The 24,811-nt window shown below is 45.1% G+C and overlaps 1 protein-coding gene across 2 annotated transcripts in view; it reads right to left on the bottom strand.

Moving 5' to 3' along the window:
* Positions 1-24,811, bottom strand: part of MYO9B (myosin IXB) — a 53,015-nt gene that overhangs the window by 25,171 nt on the left and 3,033 nt on the right. For both annotated transcript variants that reach the window (XM_071577866.1, XM_071577867.1), the window contains exons 2-12: positions 21,195-21,303; positions 17,733-18,626; positions 5,614-5,708; positions 4,459-4,521; positions 4,245-4,344; positions 3,999-4,099; positions 3,660-3,789; positions 3,131-3,220; positions 2,444-2,560; positions 2,026-2,160; positions 63-184 (exon numbers count right to left, since the gene is read on the bottom strand). In XM_071577866.1, coding sequence (XP_071433967.1) covers positions 63-184; positions 2,026-2,160; positions 2,444-2,560; positions 3,131-3,220; positions 3,660-3,789; positions 3,999-4,099; positions 4,245-4,344; positions 4,459-4,521; positions 5,614-5,708; positions 17,733-18,569 — 1,790 coding nt within the window. In that variant the 5' untranslated portion in view covers positions 18,570-18,626; positions 21,195-21,303. The remainder of the gene's footprint in view (positions 1-62; positions 185-2,025; positions 2,161-2,443; positions 2,561-3,130; positions 3,221-3,659; positions 3,790-3,998; positions 4,100-4,244; positions 4,345-4,458; positions 4,522-5,613; positions 5,709-17,732; positions 18,627-21,194; positions 21,304-24,811) is intronic.

The raw sequence follows: 24,811 nt of genomic DNA, 5'->3' as shown, positions 1-24,811 counted from the left end.
TCTCACAGTCCTTCCCCTCCTCCCTGCCACACACGTGTTTGCAGAAAGTGTTTGTTCCTTACTTGCTTTCTTCATCCAGAAGATAGAAGAGGCCAGTGGGCTTCTTGCTGATCAAGTGAATGCAGGCCACATTATCAGTATAGTCAATATTGTGCCAGGTGATCCCTTCACTCTTGTATTCCTCCTGTGTGGCTCAAGAAAAGCCCCTCATCAGAACAGTGCCCTGACTTTGATGTCCTGTGGTCTACAAGCTTCAAACACATCCTTCAACAGCATCAGCAAGTGGAGTTTGTTAGTTCAGGCAGCAGAGACAACAACAAGGAACATTTATAAACAAGAACAGAGCAGCAGGCAGAGACTCAGAGCAAAGGTCCACTCAGACACATCACTCCACAGTGCCTGTTTGGGGGAAAACTATTTAAAACCCAAAGCAGAGCAAAGAATGTTCTGCCATGCTCTGCCTTCCAAGCAGGCACCAGCCTCTGGCCCTGGACTGAGACATCACACCTGCAGCTCTCCAGCAAAATCCTGGGTGGACATATCAGAAGAGAAAAAGCCTATTTTTCTCTTCCATACTTCCTGTATTACAGGAAGTGACAAATATTTATTATCAAGTTCCAGAATTTTCAAATTGCACTGTCAGAAGAGAAAACAGAAGTTTCAAAACAGGCAGTCAAGCTCTACACACCCCCAGAACTTCCCTGAGGAAGCAAAGGATATTGCTCAGGTTCAGAAAACTTGGAGCTCTCTGACAAGAAGACATGAAGCTCTTCTGCTGAAATGACAATGCACCAAAACCAGGACAAGTTTCCCACTAAGATACAGAACTAAAATATCAGCTTTTCTTAATGCTGTAAATACTGACAGGAAACACTAATGATAAGGTACTAATAAAAAAGTATCACACAAAACTAACTAAGTTCTGTGCTAAACAAAGAGCACCTCTCAGTGTTGTAGATGATGATGATATATGCATTATTTTTAAGTAGGTAGAATTCAGGCTGCCCAACACAGACTGCTCAGTGCTGCCTTACACAACTAAAATGCCATTTTCCACAGACAAAAAAGCCTTTCTTTAAAGAGATATAGAGATCCCCCTGAGGGCTCTCAGGCTGCAAGAGATACAGGAAATGGGTCATTCAAGGATTAAGCTTATTTGGAAAAATGGCATTAGAAAAAAAAAAGAAGACAATGTAACTATTTACTCTGGTCAGCCTGGATAGCCAGTTCTGTCATAGGTTACACAACAGGGACCTCAACATGGTGTTTACACACAAAGTTTTGATGTTTGGTAATTTTCCTTTCTTTAAAATGTTTATTTAAAGTCACCTACATGTTGTTGACAAAATATCACATACTACAGAATGACTTCTTTCTTTCGGCAGAGTGACCTGAAAACCACAAAGCAGAAAAAAAATCCAAGTCTAGAGCAAAGTCCCCAAAGCTCAGTCCAGAAACAGGATCTGCTGCTCCTGCAGCACTCCAAGTGCTCTGCAAGATGATACCATCTGGAAACAAGCAAATCAACACATGCCAGAGATACCAGGGTTTCAGAACCACTGCCAGTGTGAACACACATCGTACCCCCCCAAATGCACTTGGGTGGGAGAAGCAGCAAAGGTTGTTAGGAAACACTTACAAACTGATAAAAATAAACGAAACTGTTTCCCAAAGATTAAAACAAAGCAAAACCCTGAATCAAACACCTCACCTACAGACTATGAATACTAAAGTTTAACAGTTTTATCTGGGATCACATGGATGTTGTCTTTGTTTTTGCACAAGCACAAACTTAGTGCCAGCTCTCTGAAGAAACATCTCTCTACCATCAGTACACACAGAGCACTAAATAGCACAGCAAAGCTCCCACTTTCCAACAATAACAGGCAATAAAGAAACAAGAAGTTAATATTTCAGAAATATTCAAGCAATTACACCAAGGGTTTTGCAGAAGAGAGGCTGAGTTGGCACAATAAATGAGCACTTGATAAAAGAGATTTTAGTTCTGCGACTCTTCTTTCTTACCTGTTCCAATTTGAAAATGTGCTGATTGAAATAATACTGAAGCTGCTCATTTGCATAATTTATACAGAACTGCTCAAAACTGTTGGTTTCGAAATCTTCAAATCCAAAGATATCAAGCACACCAATGGACAGACACTAAGAGAAGACATTGAAATCCAGTTAATGATCTGCCACACAGTCCTTAACCCTCCAGAGACAAACAGCACAGAAAGCACTGCAGCCTCTGCTGGTAGATTTGGAATATTTGAATATTTAAAAGAAATATTTAAGAGTTCTGTCTATTGTAAAAACAGAGATGATTCAATATGACCAAGAAATTTTTGGGTTTCTTTAATGGAAGTTTATCACAGGTAGCTGAATGTATCATCTCCAGCTGAACACACACCTGCTGGCAGACTTGGTTTTGTGAGGGACTTACTGTAACAGATTCCTCCATGTCCTTCTTATTCAGAAGTGCATGATTGATTCTGAGAACAATCCAGTCAAACAGAGCACTGTACAGGGACTTTGCCATGGAATCACGAGCTGTAATTGCCTGCAGATGAAACAATGTCCAGAACTTCAGTTGACAAAAGCAGTTCTGTTTCAAACCAGTGTCACTCAGAGGGTACAATCCCAGCAGAGACAAATAAACCCACAATTTTCCTTTAATGTCAACTTCTAACATTCCAAGCACCCTCACAAGGTCAAAGTGTACCAGATTAGCCTTTTTAATCCAACAAAGCAAGTTTCAGTTATTTAAATCATAGAATCATAGAATTTATTGGGTTGGAAAAGACCTCTGAGATCAAGTGCAACTCTTGGTCCAACTCCAGTCCCTTTACCAGATCATGGTACTCAGTGCCACAGCCAATCTCAGTTTAAAAACCTCCAGGGATGGGGAATCCACCACCTCTCTGGGCAGCCCATTCCAATCCCTGAGCACTCTCTCTGGAAAGAATTTTTTTCTGATCTCCACCTTCAATTTCCCCTGGCAGAGCTTGAGCCCATCGTGCCCCCTTGTCCTATTGCTGAGTGCCTGGGAGAGGAGACCAACCCCCACCTGGCCAGAACTTCCCTTCAGGTAGTACCCTTCAGGTCATTTTAGTAATGTTCTTTTACTCACCTCATTGAGACTATATGGCAAAATAAGCTTATCATTAGCAGTCACAGTTTTTCTTTTTGTTAGCACTTCTACCAGGATTTCTCCTTTGACCTTCAGACAAAAGAACACAAGAGTTACTGTCACCCTCAAACTTCTCAACGAGTGACGCAACAGTGGACAAAGAACACTCTCAGAGAAGCCGGATCTCTTTGAAAACAGCCACATCACCCATCAAGAGCTTTACAAGTTCTTTGAAAGACTCTCAGCTTGGTTTCATTCAGATCTTTCCCTGTGGTGGCAAAGAACACACTGACACCAAATCCACTCCTGCTCAGCCCTGTTACTGGTGAGCAAACAAAACCTATTTCCAGGGTCCAGGTTATGGTCCCTCTCTGACCCAAATAATGTCTCCAATTCCATCTGTTTTCCCTCCCACAAGGCAAAGGCAGTAGAATCCAAATCCAGCAACTGGGATAGCCAAGGGAAATGCTGAGGGCAGAGCAGGACAAACAGGTGTATCCAACAGTAAGGCCAAAGGGAAATACTCTACTTTCAGCAGCTGGGAGAGGATGTCCAGCACTTCAGGAGGTCCCACTTCCAGCCCTTCGTCCCGACCCGTGGCTTTCTTCTTATATGTGACATTGCCCAAGTAAAGGATAGCTGAGAGTATTGAAAAAATCCTAAGGAAGAGAAATTGGATTTTATAGGAATTGTTCTTAAGGGAGTTCATACTAACAGATTAACAGAGCTGGTTCTACTTCAAGAATCTGCCCTCCAACACTCAGCTCTTGTTTCCCACTGCACTGCCTGTGATCCTAACACTCACACAGCTTACTGCAGCTCATGAACATGAGCTGGCAATAACAGAAACTTCAGGAATTCTACTCACTGTTTCTTTGTTGCTGAAAGGAAGCCAACCATCTCCATGGCTTGTTTCAGTCTCTCAAACTCATGCCTGAGATCTTCCCCATCTTCAATTTTCAAGTTATGCTGTGAAGGGACAGCCACAATTAAAGGCAAGGAACAAAGCCCAGACATCACAAGGAAACAAGTAAAATCTGTCCTGCTCCATTTCCTCTTTGACACCAGAGCCAGACAAACCTTGTCAATGCCCTGAATCCCTGTCACACATTACCTGGTTGAGGTAGAAATAATCTTCAGGTTGCTTGAGGTGAAATTCCTTACGCTCTTCCTCATTGACTCCAAGGAGCAAATAATAGAAGACATGGTAGTTCCTATAAAGTCAATACATTTCCCTCATTAAAATATGATTTTTATTTTATATACTTCAGATGCTCTTAATCTTTCACTGAAGAGAATTCTTTTGGAAAACTGCATTTCTCTCTTACCTTTCATCTTTTTCTTGAGAAACCAGACGAGATTTTTCCAGCAGGTATTTCTCAACAACAGCCCTAAGGAGGCACAGAAAATGAAAAGACCTCAGAAAATATCAGACAACAACTGCCAAGAGTTCAAATAATTAGATCTGCACTCAAATATACAAGAGAATAACTTAGTAACTGTGGCTGGAACAAAGAAATACATAAGAACACCTTTCTGCAGAGCTTGGGGTTAGTGGAGATAACTGGGAGAAGGCAGACAAAGCAAGGAGAGTGCTGATCAAAATTGTGCACAGAAACAAGATACACAGAGGGCAAAAACATGTTATCTGGGAGATTAACAGTTACCTGCCAAAGAATGCCCCAAAAATATCCCAGATAACTTAACTGTGTGATCCTCAGTCTAACAGGACTTTGTATAGTCTGCCTGGAACTGAAACCAGCCAGAAACCTCCTCACACTGTGACAAAATCACCTCCTAAAGCAGGATCTGAAGTCCCTGACTAGCATACAACAACCAAGGCCAAAGTCTGAGCAGCCTTTTCTGGTGCTGCTGAAGACAAAACAAGTGTATTCAAATTGTACCAGAGTGACTTGGTCTGAAAAGCTCCCAAATTGGTTCCAAATAACACTCAAAGCACATGTGGTAGAGAGTTCCCAGTCACTTATGTTACAGCAAACACTAAAACGACCCAAAGAAAGGAGCCCTTGGAGCACAGAGGTCAGTGGGGCTCCTGACACTGCCCAGAGCAGCCCCTCCAGCAAAGGGAGGCACTGAATATTTAAGTGACCTTCACATATAAGCACACAATTTCAATTAATTAATTATTTTATAGCTTTTTTTTTAGCTTTCAAACTGGTCTTTAAACTGTTTTTTTAAATGGCTTCCTCAAATTTATTTCACTTCTCTCTAACTCCTCTTAAAAATTCAGATGTTCTGTTTTTCAGTGCAAAATGGAGCATTATGAAAAAGTCTTTATTTGGAATGAAGGCAAAGCTGCAACAGCAAATTCCTAATTTTATGTATCGCCTGCTAATTCCCCAAAGCTCAGCAGAGTCCCAAACAGCACAGCACCTGAGCAGAGCTACAGCAGGGCAGCATTTGATGTCCCCAGTCCCCAAGAGCACAGAGGTCACCCCAAAACCCACTCCCACTGTACTTACCCCCTGACAATCCCATTCTCTAAATAGTTGACTTGAATGAACTTCCCAAAACGACTGGAGTTGTTGTTATGAGCTGTTTTTGCATTTCCAAATGCCTGTAATAAAGCAAAATGAGTTTATTTTTAATTAAACTAAACATGCCAACAGACAACTTTCCAAGCCCTTCTGTTCACTGTCCAGACCTCCTTTAGCTTCCAGGATAACCCTGGAATACATGGAATCAGGAGCACATGGACACCAAAAAGGCAGCTCAGGAAGCTCCATGTTCCTCACAAATCTATATATGTTTATTATTTGCCCCATGCAATAATATTTGGGAAGGGAATAGTACATTTAGGCATTTTTAAGAGTACAAGACAGGCAGTCACAGTTAGAGAGCACAAATCCGCCTCAATCCCTAACAATGAGGACCTTAGAGAGGATATTCAGCTGGAAGAAGACAGTACAACTATCCCATACCAAAGCCACAAACTACATTCTCTTCCCCATTTTTTTTCCAACTGAGACAGAACCTTAAGAACTCGTTTATAAAGTCAACCCAGGAATTTTCAAAATTGTGTATTCAAAACACAGGGAAAAGATCAACAGAAACACTTTGGTTTACAGAACCACTCCTTGGGCAGCTGCTCTGCTACACAGCATCAGAACATGCAGTTTCGTTATGAGGTGCCAGGAAAGGGGAAAAAATACAAAATCTAAACCCTAATTGTGCATCTCTAAACCATAATGGGGCATCTCCAAACCCTAACTGGGCATCTCCAAACTCCAATTGTTCATCTCCAATACTTCTATCCTGTGATAACACAAAATATCCTCTGCAGGAGCCACGCTTAAGAAAGTAACGTATTGCATCTAAAAGCCCATTAGAAATAGTTGTTAGGAATGTCCTTAACTTTGCCAACTCGCAACTTTGTCTTGCAAAGGAGGAACTTGTCACCTGTGCCACGCAGGCACTGCAGGACCTGGAGAAGAAACCCTGTGTGAGATGCAACTATTTGCAAAAATGCCGTGTGTCCCACTTCAGCAGGTGGGACCAGTTTATCCCTGTGTGGGTGTGACCAAAGCTGTGCATTCTAAACCCTCTGGGCCATTTTCCAGGAACTGGTACCAATGGACCATTGGCAGCAGCTGCCCAGGGCACACCTGAGCCCTCAGGCTGGGAGCTGGCTGGGAAAGAAGCCTGGCAGAGGAGCTGGGAGAACTGCCCTGCAGGGACTCCTTGCCACCTCCACACCCACCTGAGGGCTCAGCTCTGCTCATGGGTCAGCAACGATTCCAGAGTCTGATCACCCAGTGTGGAACTCCCTGCCCTGGGGGAGGGACTGGGGGCTCCCACCTGAACCTGAGGGGAGAGAATCTTGGGGGTTTTGGAGAACCACTCTTGGGATCCAGAGGAGGAGCAGAACCTCAACAGGAGGAGAACACCCCTCTCCACCAGACTGTGGCATCACCTGCGACAACAGGTTTTTCACCTCCTTTTCCTTTGGACTTGGGGGAACCACGTGGGGCTCAGCACAGGGGCCAACAAACGCCATGGGGGTTAAAACCAATCTCGCTTTGTGTCATTGCATTTATTGTAATAATTTTATTGAATTGTAACTCTGACTTATAATCTCTTTTGTGTTGGGTTTGTTTCTCCTGCCGGTTCACCTTTAAACCAGCACACCCTGCTTGGGGTAGGCTGTGCCCAGCAATTCCTGCAACAGGGATTTCCCTTAAAGCCGCAAGCAATTAAGGCCTCCATTAGGAAATCCACCTCCCTAATACAGAACACTGAGGGAATGACTGCACAGAAATGTCACCCTCTTCCTACCATCATCATCATCATCATGGCTCGGCTTCGCGAATGAAGATTTGAGAAGGGCATTACTCACGCTTGCTGCAAGCGTGCTGGTGGCTAAAAAGGCCGATACGGGATAGGCAGGTCCGGTCACAAAAGGCACAGTGGAACATCTCCCTGGGTGACATTGGCAAGGAACGGTTCTTTCTGCGTTGTCTTTTCTCCTCAAGACTGACTCTGCGTGCACACTCAAAGGAAGCAGCAGTGTTGTGAATGGTGTGTCTCCATGAATCCCGATTGGAGGCCACAGTGGACCATTGGTGGCAGTCAATATGGCCAAGGCTGAGGTGTTGTTTCAGGGAGTCCTTGTATCTCTTCTTTGGGGCTCCTCTCTTGTGGCTGCCGGTGGCGAGATCACCATAGAGCACAATCTTCGGGAGGCGGTGGGTGATCCTCCATCCTCGAGACATGCCCTGCCCAGTGCAGCTGCGTTCTCATCAGCATGGCCTCGATACTGCTGACCCCTGCCTGTTCAAGAACAGACACATTGGTCACGTAATCAGACCAGTGGATGTTTAGGATTGAACGGAGGCAGCGCTGATGGAAGCATTCCAGAAGCCGCAGGTGGTGGCGGTAGATGACCCAGGATTCAGACCCATAGAAAAGAGTAGACAGTACAATGGCTCTGTAGACACTGATTTTTGTACTTTTCTTCAGGTGTTTATTGGACCAGACTCTTTCATGGATTTTTCGAAGGCTCTGTATGCCTTTGCCAGCCTGTTGTCTATCTCTTTGTCGATCTTACCATCTGAGGAAATGATACTTCCCAGACAGGTGAACTGCTGGACTGACTTAAGCTCTGAATTGCCTATGGTGATGTGAGGATGATGGAAGACTTTTTGAGGTGCACGTTGGTAGAGAACTTCTGTCTTCTTCACGCTGACTTCCAGCCCAAAAAGCTCAGCAGCCTCTGCAAAGCAGGATGTGAAGCACTGCAGAGCTGCTTCTGTGTGAGCAACGAGGGCGGCATCATCAGCAAAAAGCAGCTCACGGACAAGGTGATTTCAGGGTCTTGGTGTGGGCCTTCAGTTGCCTTAGGCTGAAGAGGCTTCCATCGGTACGATATTGGATGTAGATGCCGTTTTCTTCATCGAGGTCTGCTGTGGCTCTTTGGAGCATCACGCTGAAGAAGATTGTGAATAGAGTTGGTGCAAGACTCCAGCTGCCTTGCCAGTTTTCACCTGTTGTATGGCCTTGAGTATCTCTTCCATAGTAGGGGCTGCATCCAATTCATTTTTCACCGGTTGTTGTGTAATGTGCTGAATTGCTGAGCCTTGGACTACATGGTTGGCACTGAAGAGAGTCTGAAAGTGCTCAGACCATCAGTTCAGGATGGAGGTTTTATCTGTTAGAAGCAGCTGACCATCTACACTGAGTAGGGGGCTTTGAACCTGGTGTGTGGGTCCGTACACTGCTTTCAGGGCCTCATAGAATTCTCTTTTGTTACCCAAATCTGCACATAGTTTGGTCTTTTCTGCTAGGTTGAGCCACCATTTCTTCTGGATGTCTCGACGTTTCTGTTGGAGCTTACTGCAAGCAGGACGAAAGGCGGCTTTTCTTATATGGCAAGATGGCTGAGCAAGGTGTGCTTGGTGAGCAGTTCTCTTCTCCTTCAGCAATTCCTGAATCTCTTGATTGTTCTCATCAAACCAGTCTTTGTTTTTCTTGGAGAAGAACCCTAGGGACTCTTCAGAGGACTGCAGGATGCAACTTTTAATATGTTGCCAAAGCGCTCCAGGAGAGGGATCTATGGGATTATCTTTAAGTCTAGTTTGAAGGTTTCCCTGAAAGCTGTCTCTCACTGTGGCTATTTGAAGATTGCTGACTTGGAGCCTTCTCCTTGGAATGCCACCTCTCTTAGGTTTCGGCCTGAAGTGGAGGTTAAGTTTGCAGTGCACAAGCCGGTGTCTGTTTGACATTCTGCACTCGGCATCACTCGAGTATGACGGACATCGCTGACATGTCTCTGTTGTACTAAGATATAGTCAATGAGGTGCCAGTGCTTGGATCGAGGATGCATCCAGGTTGTCTTTAGGCTGTCTTTCTGTTGAAAGATAGTGTTGGTGATGGTGAGCTGCCGTTCTGCGCAAAACTCTAGCAGGAGGCGTCCGTTGTTGTTGCAGTTTCCAATGCCATGCTTGCCCAGGACTCCTTTCCAGGCTTCAGAATTCTTACCTACTCTGGCGTTGAAGTCACCAAGGATTATGATCTTATCATCTGCAGGAACATTTTGGGTGAGGCAGCGCAGGTCAGTGTAGAATTTGTCTTCTTCCGCTGGGTCAGCTTGGAGAGTTGGGGCATATACGCTAAAAAGAACAACATGTTGCTTGTTGTGTAGAGGGAGGCGTAAGGACATAATGCGATCGGAGTGACCTGTCGGCAGATTTTCAAGTTTGGAGGCAATGGAGTTTTTGATCATGAAGCCAACTCCTGAAAGGTGTCTTTCGTTTTTGGGTTTGCCTGACCAGTAGAGTGTGTAGCCAGCACCATGTTCTTTAAGGCTTCCTTCCTCATGAAGACGAACTTCACTGAGAGCAGCAATGTCAATGTTGAGCCGTGACAGTTCATGGGCAATTAGAGCAGAACGACGCTCAGGACGTCCACTATCCCCAGTATCAAGCATGGTTCTGATGTTCCAACATGCGAGTGTTAGTTTGAGCACACCTTTGCAGGCAGGTGTCTGCCTTTGAAATCTCTTTGTTTTTGTTTGACCACATGGAAGATGCCAGTTGGCCGCGGTTATGCAACCAGGTGTGGAGATGAGCTTTGTTTAGGCCACCTTTGCTAGGCCCCTCTCCGTGTGGAGCAAGCACTGCTGTCCCTAGAAAAGGCTGCTTGGTCGTTCAAGATGCTGCCATAAGAAACTGTCATCTCCGGGGTCAAGTCTCTAATGACCCATATCCTGAACCGCCTGCATGCAGGGTTGGGTCTGCAGCTTCCAGCTGCTTCCTATCACCTGCCGTTTTCAACCCTCACCTGTAGCTGCAGGGCTTTGCAATGTGGGTGAACCCTTCCAGCCTGCGCAATGGATTTTTTAGGTGAGGCACAGCATGCGCAGAACTGGCCCCACCCTTTACTCCTAAGGTTCACCTGCCACGGCCTAGCGAACTTGGACGGTGACAGCGAATACCTCAGGACGTAGGTTTGGTCAGAGTATCCTTCTCTTAGATGGATGGCCTTACAGGGCTAAACGAGCTCCATCTGCCCGGGTTTGGGGTTGGAGTTGTCCTTCTCCTAGGATGGTTGCCAGAGGGCTGGCGAGCCCATCCTGCCTGTGCACACACTTTGTCTGACCCTTCAGCTGAGACCTGTCTGGCATGGGAGACCCTTACCGGCAGCATAAACCACCTCCAGCATAGCTCTCAACCTCATGAGGGCACGCAAGCTTCCTCCCCCACGACAAGGGGGTGTCCCCGAAGAAGCCCTCTTCCTACGCACACATACAAACACACACACACACAAAGACAAAGACACACACACACAAAGACACACACACACAAAGACACACACACACAAAGACACACACACACAAAGACACACACACACACACAAAGACGCAAACACAAAGACGCAAACACACACACACAAACACACAAACGCACACACACAAACGCGCACACACACACAAACGCACACACACACACAAACGCACAAAGACACAAACACACGCACAAACGCACGCACGCACAAACGCACGCACACACAAAGATGCAAACGCACGCACACACAAAGACGCAAACGCACACACAAAGACGCAAACACAAAGACGCAAACGCACAAACGCGCGCACACACGCACACACACAAACGCACACACAAAGACACACAAACGCACACACACAGACACACAAACGCACACACAAAGACACACAAACGCACACGCACAAATGCGCACGCACACAAACGCGCACACACACACAAAGACACAAACACACACGCAAACGCGCACACAAACGCGCACATAAACATGCAAACACGCACGCACACAAACGCACACACACGCACAAACGCACACGCACAAACGCACACGCGCACAAACGCGCACAAACACACACGCACACAAACACACACAAAGGCGCACACAAAGGCGCGGACACAAAGGCGCGGACACAAAGGCGCGGACACAAAGGCGCGGACACAAAGGCACACAAAGACACAAACACACGCGCGCGCGCGCACACACAAGCGCGCCCACACACGCGCGCACCCACAAAGACACAAACGTACGCACACACACAAAAACACACACACAAACACAAAAACACACACACAAACACAAACACACACACACACAAACACAAAAACAAACACACACAAAAACAAACACACACAAAAACAAACACACACAAAAACAAACACACACAAAAACAAACACACACAAAAACAAACACACACAAAAACAAACACACACAAAAACAAACACACACAAAAACAAACACACACACATCCTGAGCAAGGCACAAGGGCTGGACTCAGCCACGTTGTCAGCACACTGAGAACCTTCCTCACTCTTCTGGTTCTGGGGTTCTTTTCCCTAGTGCCCCAAGGGTTGCACCCATCCTGCAGTGGGACTCCCATATCACTAATTCAGTCCCAAACAGGTTCTCCCAGCTCTCCTACGAGCAGGTTTACAGCACCAGCTGCCTCGGGTGCAGAGAGCCTGAGACACTTCCTATGAACTGGGAGAACATCCATAACTCCTCAGAAAACTGTTGTTTTTGTCCCAAAGGAGTAGTTGAAGGAGCTCTTCCTGTGCAGGGTGACTGAGCTGTAACTGCAGAAAAGCTTCTGGAGGGAATGCCCACACAAGGCTGGAGGGACAGGATCTGTGTCCAGCAGTGTCACACAAGGCTCAGGGGACAGATCTGTACCCTGCAGTGTCACACAAGGCTGAGGGGACAGGATCTGTGTCCAGCATCTCCCAGGGGGCTGAGCTCAGCCTCTGGATTTTCAAGGATTTTCCAGACCACACTACCCATGCTGCAATGCCAACAGCATCCCCATTCAGCATTTCCAAAGGGAGCACTGACCAGCCACCAGTATCTTCTTGGAACTTCAATCCAACAAAGCACCACCCAGACTCCCTTTTTTGGAGCACCCTCTGCGTGCACATGCATATTAATGTCTTCATAACATGCAGGTCAGCTCCTGACAGGGCCCAGAGCAGAAGTGACAGTGGTGTGGCAGAAGCACAGCCCATTGTACACCAAACCCCTCTCCCTCTCCAGGACAGTGGCTCGGCTCTGGCTCTGACAGAATTCCCATTCCATGCTTTGTGAAAGCTGCTGGAGTGAACTCTGCCAGGCTGCACAACAACGGACTTGCCAGCTGACCCCACAGAAACTCCTCTTTCTCAGGGTTTCTAACCCAAGCCAAGTTAACCATCCGCTCTCACTGGTTGTGTCCAAGAACCCAAACCACACCACAGCAACATTTGCCGCAGCCTTTTGTAATAACCAATTTTTGGCATTACAGAGTTAAGAAAACCCGTAACTTGGACTTCCTGACAAACTTTTCTTAGTGATTACTCATGTAAGCAATGAATACAGTTTCAAACTGAAGGCTCTTATGATCTCATGTGTCTGGTATTTGGCCAAAGCACACAGCAAATTCTTAAAAGCTGATATAATGTTAACAGATTTTAGGAAAGTTTTCGTATTCTGAATGGTTTCCTCAGAAGAGCCTTTGACATCTACAACTTTTTAAAGAACATTCCAAGTCGGTTAACATTTTGGGTGGGGGATGTTTTGGGGTTTTTTTTGTAATAGTTAACTTCAAACTCTAATCACTGTTACCATGTCCTTCAGTTTAGTTTGATGAGTACAAAATAAACTCAAAAGATGTGATGGGACAAGAGACAATTTCAGCTAAAAAAGAAATAATCCTTTATATAACCAAATCCATTCACACTTTTCCCTTGTGAGTCAATGAGGAGACACATAAACCAAAAAAATCTAAAACTAAATCACTCCAATGCACATCACCAGCTATAGAAAAAGAGGGGGAGTCAAAAATAGCAGAGCAAGGGCAGCAGAATCAGAGCTGCGACGGCCTATTCTGGGAGGCAGGAAGTCATCCAACCAATCTTCTCACCTTGGAATGCAAGAGGCATAAATGGAATTGGACACTCAAAACTCTCACAGCAGTAACAGATTTAAAAGTATTCAGAAAAGCATCAAATTCTCCTTTTATTTGGTGTCAAAACCCCCTCAAAAGCAAGGCACAGGAACACAACTGAAAACCTCATTTAATTCTTTTCTAAGTGCCAAAATTTGAAAAACCTCCTGAAGTTTCCATGTAAATCCCTCGACTCCACTGCACAGACCCATCTGACATGGCCTGGAGGACCCAATTGCAATGCCTGGAACAGGGAATGATTCCTTTGGAGCTGAGCTTGGCTCAGCAGTGGAATCCACAGCCTTGCTGGCAGTGCCCACTCACCCCCAGGGAATTCTGCAGCTCCATGTGCTGAGGGATGTCCCAGGAACTTCCAGCAATCCCCATGGAAAGACTCCACAAAGGACAAGGAGATGTTTCCCAGAAGGAAAGGCAGCAACATTATATTTAAAAAAAAAACATAAAACCCAACAAAAAACCCAACAAAAAACTAGTAGCATCCAAGCAAATGGAAAAAGGAAGTTCCATTCCTCCTCTGATTATGATTCTTAAAACAAACCCATGCAGATAATCCCTCCAAACAGCCACTTTCCCTGAAATTGAACAGGCCACACCCACAAAACGCACGTGCAGCCTTTGGTGGCAAATACAGATGAAAACCAGAGTTGAAGCTTCGATCCATCTTATCCCAAAAGCACAGCAGGACATGTTTTCTTCAGGACAATTCTGTCATGCAGGAAACAGAGCTGACAGCAAATGGCTTTACTGTTTTCCCCAGAATTGTAAAGCATAAAACTTTCTGCAATGAAATTAAAGAAGCTTTTAATGTGGTGAGTTTTAGAAAATCTCCCCCCACCCCTGGATGGTGCTGTCAATAATTATTCCTCTGTAGAAGATCACTTAATGAATGTTTCCTGTTGGATTTCCATTTCATTTGGGCCTTAATTTTTCCCAAAGATGGTTCAGTGCCATTAAAGAATCTTCAAGAACACATCCCAATGGGAAAGATTTTCAAAATAATACATGAAAAATTATGATTCCCCCAGTATCTGTTCCCCCTCTCCTCAGCTCCCATTTCACAGGGAAATGAAGTGTCAGCACAGCCAAAAAGTACCTGGAATTCTGTATAAACCAGAATACTGAGGGCAGACAAGCCAAGGGGAGTTCTGCTGCCAGAAGACAAAGCTCCAGTTCCCTCTATTCCCTCCCACCCCCTCTCTCAGTTTTCTGCCACTTTACTAAATTAATTGGCTTGAAGAATGACTTTATTTTGGGTTTCCAAAAGAAATTCAGAGGCTCTGACTGCACACTGTGCATTTTACAGCCAAAACACACAGTTAAGACATTTTTCCCTGATGAAAGGAAAATATTAATTTATTGGAAACTTCTTCAGTGTGTTTGGAAAGGCTTCATTTTCTTGTTTGAGACTCTGTAAAATAAACAAAGCTTTGATTCACTATTCCAAATCTGACCCAAGTAATTGCTCCCCAACGTTCGATTCACTAGTCCCAATTTGACCCAAATAATAGTTCCCAAATGTAATTTCCTTTTTAGGATTTCAACTGTGAGTAAACTGAACTTAACAGTCAACACAAGAAAGCAAAACTCCAAGTCAGGGAGCTATATTTTAATTGCTAGATTTAGAAGAGGATGAAAAACTCAGGAGTGTCTTAAAATGGAGCTTATATTTATCTTCCCACCAGTTTTAAGGAAACTGCTCTTCACTAGAGATTACCTCCCTTAGCCTGGAGATACAATTAAAAACCCATAATTTGGAGCTAAAGCAACTGAATGTGGCATGAAGTGTTAACTCCACAGTATGGCATCTTCCATTTCCCAGACCCTTGACAAGGTAATATCAAGCAGCATTTAATGTCCAACCTCCTTTCCTGGTCCAGCTCTAACTCCATTCTTCAAAGTCTGGAAATTGTGAGCAAGGACCTCAAATACTAACAATAGTTTATCTGCAAATCACTCAGAGATTTGAGTGCAGGTTAATTAGCTAACACAGAAACTGGATTCAGTGAAAAATATGTTTCCAAGTTCCCTGATCAAATAAGGAATCCACCTCCACAACACCCTCATCAAACCTCTGTGCTGGAAGTGGCTGCTTTAACCCCCTGAACTTTTGCACAAGGTCAGCCCAGAAACAGACACATATTACACTACTAAAAAGAGGAAGTTCTGACCCAAAACACAACCAATTTTTACATCATGAAGGTTTTCAGTCAAGAGTACACACTCAGCTTTGATGAGGACCCAGAATAAAACTTTAGAATTAAACAGAACATTCTCAAATAGTTTGGGAACACTGCAAAAAATCCCCTGAAACATCTATGTAAGAAAAATTCCCTGTGGCACTTCAGTTCCCCTCAGTGAAACCCCAAAGTGAGTCACCAGGGATGGATTTAGAAGTGACAGGAGTTTGCAGTAAGTTTAACTTCCACAAAGCAATGTCAGCTTTCTTTGCATCCCTCTCCAGGACCAAGACTTGACTTCTTTTTCAGTCATGCCTGGAATTGGGAAACATGGACGCTCCAGTGCCAGCTGAATCCACTCTGATGGATCCAATCAGGGTAACTGGATTTTACTTCTCATGTGCCAAACCTTTCAAATTGACACTTTTTGATGCACACAGAATTTACATGAACATACATTCAATTCTGAAAGGTATTTTAGGATTCAGATGTTTCTATTTTTTTATATTTAGTTGCATTAACTCTCTTATCTTTTGGGATATTTGGGAGGACAGGCTCACACTGACTGACAAACACCCTGAGAGAAGCAGAGCAAGAAATCTCTGAGAATTTCCTTTCAGACAATACATATTCCAACAGCCACATTGGAGGCCACTTGCCAAGCTGAGCTTTCAGTCATCAGAGTGCAGCCAACAAGGCTATTTCCTCATGAAAAGCTTTACTACGTGCTCAGTGGAAGTCTGAAGAAGTTGTGGTCCTTAATACAACCAATCCTAGGGTAGAAGATCAAAAGTATCTGTTCATGAGCATTCCCAGACACACAGAACCCCAACCTGTGGCTCCAGCAAAGTTTGGAACCAGGGATATGTGCATTTCTCACTGGGGCACAGACACCCAGGGGTTTCCAGCCCTGCCTGGTTTGGCACAGCTGTGTCATGTCTGCAGATGAGAAGGATATGAAACAGTTAAATTTATCAAAGGCAGAAAGATCAGCTGATCAAACAGGGCTTTCCACAGTGACCCCTTCCTGTTTTCTGTTTAGAGCTGCAAACTTGATCACCAGCAACCAACAAGCCTCAACCTAACTTCTCCTTTCAGGCAGCAGAAAGCAAGGCAAAAAAAGAACTTGCACATATTCCTCATTCTTTACAGAAAAGCTTTTTAAAAAAAGCTTACACTTCTTTTTATGGAAGTGTTGTTACATTTGAAACTGTTTACACCTAAAAATTACAGTGGCTGCGTTCAAGCTTTTGTTGTTGAAGATTTTGTTAGGGCTGACCATTACATCCATCCACATTCCAGAGCTTTTCCTTTGGTAGAATAAAAGGCAGAGGGTGAAGCCTAAGAGAGCAGTTTAGGTTTGTCCTGCCATTACCTAAAACAAGAACAGCTGTGCCCCCTCCTTCTCACATGTTTAGTCCTGCTTTCTGTTGGAAATGCTGGAATAATTAAAAGCCAAAACAGACTCCCCCTTTCTCCCCCACTAACAATGCTGCTCCCTTCAAAGCAGTTGTAGAAAGGAAAGTGAGCTCAGAGAAATGCTGCAGGACATGCTCACACACAAAGGCAGGATCACACTAAGGAGCCGAGGCTTCACTGGAACAATCTTTAAGAAAATACCTGCTTACTATTTCATCCAAATGCCGTCAAAGCTTTCAGATGGAAAACACAGGTAACCTCTGTCCCAGAATAATAATGTTCAGGGGTGGAAATATAAGTCACACATAAATTACAAGCAACAGGAAGTCAACTGAACAACAGGGCTAGTTAAGGAAAATCAATTAGAAGCAGTCAGGTCACAGTGTCAAACACCACTGAAGCCCAGTGACATTTAAGCCTAAACCAGGTGACAAGCCTAAACCAGGTGACATTTTAAGCCTAAACCAAGTGGGTGCCTCAAGAGTAGCAGTTATTAAAGTTTCCAAAGCCCAGTTTCCACAGCAGGCAGTTTGAACTGCACTTTACCTCCAGGACTGGCCCAGCTCCCAGGATGGTCCTCTCCACTCCACTGGCGTACCCTTTCTGGCTCAGTGCCGTGAGACAGTGAATTAAGAAGTTTGTGCTTTGGGTTTTCCCAGACCCACTTTCCCCTGAAATGACAATGCACTGATTCACATGTTTTTTGAGCATTGTGTGATAAGCCACATCAGCAATGGCAAAAATGTGAGGCTCCAACTTCCCAAGCTGATGGTTCTCGTACATCTTGACGTACTTGGGGTTGTAGATGGGCAGGAACTTGAAGGGGTTAATTGCAATCAGGATACTTCCTGCATAGGTGTAAATCCTGTGTTTGAGGAAGCGGCACTTGAGGTTCTCCAGGAGCGTGGTCTCTGTCAGGTTGGGGAGGTTGCACAAGTCGTCGTAGTCCTCCTGGTGCCAGGGCAGGAACCCCCTCTCCACCAAGCGCCGCGCGTCCGTCTCCTGCGATAGCAGCTGCATCTGCACGTACTTGATGGTCCCATCAGTGTTCCTCTCTTGCAGGAGAAAGTAGTACCCATCCTGCTGGGGATGCTCATCCTGAGCACGGCGAGGCCACAGTAGGACCCTGTGGACAGGAGAGTCATTTGTATCCAGCACCCATTCCTCTCCTCCAGACTCCTTCACCTCCACCAGCACATAGTGCTTTGACACGTCCAAGTTCAAGATGCTGATCACGTCCTTGATGACATCTGAGGATGTGCTGTCCTTGGTTGCTGTCACTTTGCAGCATGGAGCACTTTCTGTCGAGAGTTGGGGGTAAATCTGAAGGTGATAGGCTGCCTTTCCCTGGCAAACTGCACTGTCAGCATCTTTTAAACTCATTCTGTCCCCAGATGGGCTTCAGTCTTCCAGCCCTGCTTAATATGCAGTGCCCATTGTCTGAAAAAGAAAAATGGAAAAGTCAGGTGTTAAAAAGAGTGTACAAGAGGTATTAGGTATTTTGGGGAGAATGAGAACACAGTTATTATGTAGTTCAATTATTAAAGAACAAATGCACTTTCTGTGCACATCAGTGATGTTATCTCAAGCAGTCTGTTTGGCATATTCCATGGAATGGGTAACTGCCACACTCCCCATCCTCCTTTCACTTTCCCTTCTATTCCCAGGCCACCCCTTCCCCCTGTTATGGCAGCACAAGCCTTTACTCAGGCAAAGCAAAATCAACCAGGATAAAAGCCCCAAATAAAACTTCCTTGTCTCCCCAGGTTAGTTTTAACCCAGGTACTTTCCCTGGTTCCCTGTCTGGCTATATAGGCATTTACCCTCCCTCCCACACGAAGTCTCCCTTTAAGCTGTATCAGCAGCTTGCTGTAGAAAGAGGGTTTGTGGTCACCTCCTAATTGAGCAGTGAGAGTTAAGAGCAGCTGAGCTACAGCAGAGGGTCAGTGTGTAAGGTGAGGGAGGCAGGTGGTTCTGACACTGAGATCCACCTTTTTTCCCCTGATTTCTCTTTCCATGAGAGGCACAGGGCAGGCACAGCATTGAGCCCACTGGGTTGGAAGGGAACAGAGCCCCCAGCTGAGCAGAGCAGAGGTTGCTGTTTCTCCTCTGACACATCACACTGGCACAGACAAGACACTGCTCATTGCACTTGAGTGAGCCACATCCTTGCTACAGAGAGGTTTGAAGGTGCCTTTTATCTTCCATTTTAGGCAACAAAGTAAAATTAGTCTTGTGGCAACTACATTTCAGCAGTAAACAAGATCCCAAATCACCCACTTCATTCACAAGCCTTTACCCCATCCCACCAGCTCCTGGTCACTGCCTTTGGGAACCTCATGCACGTGTCTCCAAAAATCCTTCACTGTCATTGCTTTTTGCTTCTTTCAGCCTCAGTGCAGGCCAAACATCTAACTCCAACCCACCAACAGCCCCAGAACCAAACTCTCCCTCAGTGCCAGGTTAAAAGTCTCCAGACTTAGTTACTGTCTGTGCTTTCTTCTGATGATCTTTGTCTCACCTGCAATTCGGTGCCCCCAGGACTAAGTTTGCTCATATTGCTTCAGCTCAACAGTTTATTTGCTTATCAAGGGATACTAAAAGGAGAAGGATAATGAAGTATCCCTTTGTTTTAAGTCTGTAAACCTTCATACCCAGAATAGAAGTTCAATTTTTGTTTCAAAAACAAAGTGTTCTAATTATACACTTATATGCCAAATACATTAAAGCAAAAAAAAAAAGGAAAGAGGCAGAGAAATGCCAAAGAAGTTACTTTTTGCCACTAAAGAATTGCACAGGAACTTGCACAAGGCCACAGAGAGTAATCATTTCAAATTAAAATCAGCAGAGATGGAGGCATTCAGCTGCCACTTCCACTGCAAGTAGTGAATCACTCCACAGAAACACATGACATGGTTGTGCCTCATGAGCAGCTTCTGAGTGGGGACCTTGTTTAAGGGAACTCTGAACACAGAGCTCACAGAAAACACTGTTAGCTAAGTTGGATCATTTCTAGTGGCCACTCATCAAAAGGAAGGCTGAGCAAGCCACAGATGGCAAGACAAACCACAACTCATCTCTGCCCAAACAGGGTGATCCACCCAAGAATGATTTTCCCCTGTTCCTCTTCCCTCTTGGTTCATTTAGGGGGGTTATTGCAGTGCCTGGTCTTACAAAGGCTGCAGCCCTGAGCTCCAAGTGCCCCCTCCAGCTCCTGCAATTCCCACTGACCAGCAAAGGAGTCTGAAGCATCTTTGAAGTGCAAGTGTTAAACATTCTGAATCCACCAAAGCTCAAACCTTGACACAGCAGAATCTACAGCAAACTGCTGCTCCTGGGAAGGTCAGGCTGGAGCAGAGACAGAAAAATACAACAACAGTGACCATTTTCCTCTCAGGTTACTCAGCCAGCTCAAGGGAGAGCCTTCTGCAGACTTCCTTCCCCTCCGCCCCCGCCACTGGTTTCAGACACACAGTCTGGTAAGACAGAGGAAGTGGCCTCAGGAAGCATTTGGGCCAAAAGAGCTCCCTAAAAATGGTGGCAGCAGCTTCTTGCCAGCCCAGAGGAGCTGACCCTCAGTGCTGACCTGGGACTTTGGACACACGTTTCCTGACCTTGTCCCCTGCCAGCCACCAAAGGGGGGTCATTGCTCAATATCCCAGCCAGCACTTTCCAAAGAGGAAACCAGAGTGCAGATGTCACTTCTCTCCAAGTGACAAACCCAGGGCAGAGCTACAGCAGCAGTGACAGCTGGGAGCGTCTGCTCAGGGGGGTGTGACTGTAAAATTCAACTCTTCTATCTGGGAATGTCTAATCATAGAGAGGTTTGAGTAAAACCTGCTGGTCTTTTTCTACCTGTGATTGTCTCAGCAAGGATATCAAATTTATTTCATGACAATATGGCTCTGAGAGACACAGAACTCTGACTTCACACTAAACAGTATTTCAGGCCACAAATAAAACACAAAAGCAGAAGATCATTCAGTGAGCAGATTATAAGTTGATTACCTAATGAGTCCCAGTATTCAACAGGGACAGGGTGTCTTCAAGTAATTGGAGGGTTATTTCCTAGTCAAGTTGGATTCCTGGCATCCAAGTAAACATTTTCATTATGGATCTAAAAGGAAAAAAAAAGAGTTACTGATAAAGAATTGTATCAGAGATATCTGGAAGGCAGCACATAACCAAGAAGTTAAATCAATTACATACATCAGTGGTACAGGAGCAAGGAAAGAAACACTAAACAAATACCAACTCAGTTTACAGAGACACAACTTCAAATTTATCCAAGAAACAATCCTTATCAGAGGGATGGAATGGGAGTTATTCTGAAACAGGTCTGAAAACCACACCAAGCAAGCATTTAAACACAATGTTCTAATACAACACCACAAGCATGACAGGGAATATAATGCCCAGAAAAGCATTAATATGTCATTAAGCAGCAGTGTTACCCTTGTACTCAGAAGATATGTGACCAAAGCAGCATGTAGGATAAACCCAAAATTCAGTCAAGAAGCTGAGATATGAGCAGCAAAAAAACAAGAAAAAATCTGTTAGAAAATACCCCCCTTCCAGCCAAATTCTTTGCAAGCTTTGTCTGTGAGGGGCACACAGAGGAGACTGTTATCAGTGTCAGTCCCTGCACGGGGCTGAGTTTGCTACAATCCAGGCTGGGGACAAAGCCACAACACGAGTCAGAGCCTGGAGTTTGAAGCCAAACAAACCCAGGCAAACATAAGACAGAAACATCACCAGAAGGTTAAACTGCACTGCAAAAACTTCACTGACACAGCCACGAGGTCTGGGCTGCCAAAGGTCCCTCTGGAAAAGCAGCTACAGCTACAAATGTGCCTCGTAATTAGAAAAGTTAATTAGGTACCATCCTCTCATTTATGTCTGAAGAGATGATTGCAATGATTCCTTCTAATTTTATGATCTCCAATTATTTAGAGACATGTTAAGCAGTTGAAGTAATTATTCAGTGTGAGTTGGCTCATCAGAGAAGCACAAGCCTGAATTCAGGTGCTGAGAACACTGGGAGAAAAAGGAGAAATACAAGAGAGAAGGTAATACTGAAACCAAGCACAGCCCAACCACCACCCCGGGTTCTTTCTGCACATGGAAATTCTGCAGTTACCTCAACTTCTTTTAATACCTTTTCTTACAATAAACCCCTTTCCAATGCATGCACAAAAAAAAAGTTACTTTACTTTCTGCTCAGACAATTTTAACAGAAAAACAAAACATTCCAATTGCAGATGGTAATTTTGAGGTTATTTTATAAGGGTTTTCAAGATTTCATTAAGCCAATTAATTTTTTTAATAAGCCAACACTGTTCTTTTCATAATACAGAACTTCAGCAAAAAACTTCACCCCAATCAGTGCAGGGGACCTGTTTAGTTTAAATAAGGTCATATTTTGAAGCCACATATTTAGTCAGTGAATCACAGTGAAGCTAAAAAGGGAAAGCTACAATTCCAGCAGAATTGGTGAGGATCAACCTCATAATATTCCAGTTCTTCGCATTTTCATGCACATTTCCAGTGCTGCATTCCTTACACAGGAAAATTCAAACTTCTCCCACTGCTCACAAAGTCATTTTCAACACAAGAGGAGAAATGGATCACAGGTACTTGACCTCTAATATTCTTTAACACCAGAATTGCCAATGACCATCCCCAAAAGAGGCTGCTCTGTTTGATCAAATTGAACACACAGAGCAATTACAAAAATATTCAGCTATTAGTGATCCTTGATTTCCAAAGGAAGGAACTTAAACAGCCTTAAAGCTTCCACAATTAACTGTGCAGTCCAGGGAAGACAAAGACCCTTGTCCTACCTCATGGCATAAGGACAGAAGGTGCTGTTAGTTGAGCATAATTAATTTTATTTTTTTCCGAGTATTCCAAGCATTTGTAGATTTCCTGAATATTGCTCAGCCTTCCAGTCCCGCTTCAATGTTCTTCTTGGTTATACAAAAAATTCCACTTGGCTATACAATTTTAGATCCTTGGTTTTCTTTAACTAGAGTTCTTGCCTTTCCAAAAGGAGGAATTTTGACTGGAACAGGCAAAATGACAACACATTTGAAACTCCTCTTTGTAATCAACCCTGGCAGGGAAGTTCCTGCCCCAGAGTGCCTGACAGAGGAGAAGCTGCACTACCATGCAGGGGAAAAGGCACAGAAACCACCTGCGGACAGGCAGGGCCTTCTCAATGAGCTGTTCCCTGCAGAGAGAGCCCGCCCTACCCCTCCAGCCACCCCCAGGCACAGAGACCTTCCTCTGAAGGGCACCAGTGGTGTTCCCCAGGGGTCTGTGTTGGATCAGGTCCTGTTTAACATCTTTATTGATGATTTAGATGAGGGGATTGAGTCCATCATCAGCAAGTTTGCTGATGACACCAAGTTGGGAGGGAGTGTCGACCTGCTGGAAGGCAGGAGGGCTCTGCAGAGGGATCTGGAGAGACTTGAGAGATGGGCTGATTCCAATGGGATGAAGTTCAACAAGGCCAAGTGCAGGTCCTGCTCTTTGGCCACAACAACCCCTGCAGCGCTCCAGGCTGGGCACAGAGTGGCTGGAGAGCAGCCAGGCAGAGGGACCTGGGGGGACTGAGGGACAGGAAGCTCAACATGAGCCAACAGTGTGCCCAGGTGGCCAAGAAGGCCAAGGGGATCCTGGCCTGGATCAAAACTAGCGTGGCCAGTAGGCCCAGGGCAGTGACCCTTCCCCTGGACTCTGTGCTGGTGAGGCCACACCTTGAGTGTTGTGTTCAGTTCTAGGCCCCTCAGTTCAGAAAAGAGATTGAGGGGCTGGAGCGGGGCCAGAGAAGAGCAACGAGGCTGGAAAGGGACTGGAGCACAAGTGCTGTGGGGAGAGGCTGAGGGAGCTGGGGGTGTTCAGCCTGGAGAAGAGGAGGCTCAGAGGTGACCTCAGCACTGTCTAGAACTCCCTGAAGGGAAGTTCTGGCCAGGTGGGGGTTGGTCTCTTCTCCCAGGCACTCAGCAATAGGACAAGGGGGCACGATGGGCTCAAGCTCTGCCAGGGGAAATTGAAGTTGGAGATCAGAAAAAACTTCTGTGCAGAGAGAGTGCTCAGGGATTGGAATGGGCTGCCCAGAGAGGGGGTGGATTCCCCATCCCTGGAGGTTTTTAAACTGAGCTTGGCCGTGGCACTGAGTGCCATGATCTGGTAAAGGGACTGGAGTTGGACCAAGGGTTGCACTTGATGATTTCTAAGGTCTTTTCCAACCCAATCCATTCTATGATTCTATGACTCAAAAGCACAATCTCACCTCAACACAGGATGCCTGGACAGGTTTTCAGTGGCACTAAGGTCTGTTATATGTTACTGCCTCACAGCAAGGGTGATGTCAGAGCTACAGGTGGAGGGGTGAGGCTGGTCCAGAGGGATAGGGGAGTGAGGTCACAACAGCTGAGAAGGTTAGAGGTAACGAACAAAAGCCAAGAGAATCTTGGAGCCCATTCTATCACCTTTTATGCCTTTCTTACTTCTATCCTTAACAGCACTGCAGCTGTCAACAAAGGAAGTAAAAATTTCACTGCTCTAATGCTGCACTGACACTGATGAGAAATCTTGTAAAGGAACTTTAGGGTGAACTT

The sequence above is a fragment of the Pithys albifrons genome, chromosome 27 (genome assembly GCF_047495875.1).
Source record: "Pithys albifrons albifrons isolate INPA30051 chromosome 27, PitAlb_v1, whole genome shotgun sequence".
In the NCBI taxonomy this organism is placed as follows: domain Eukaryota; kingdom Metazoa; phylum Chordata; class Aves; order Passeriformes; family Thamnophilidae; genus Pithys; species Pithys albifrons.
This window is presented reverse-complemented; position numbering and strand designations above follow the sequence as displayed.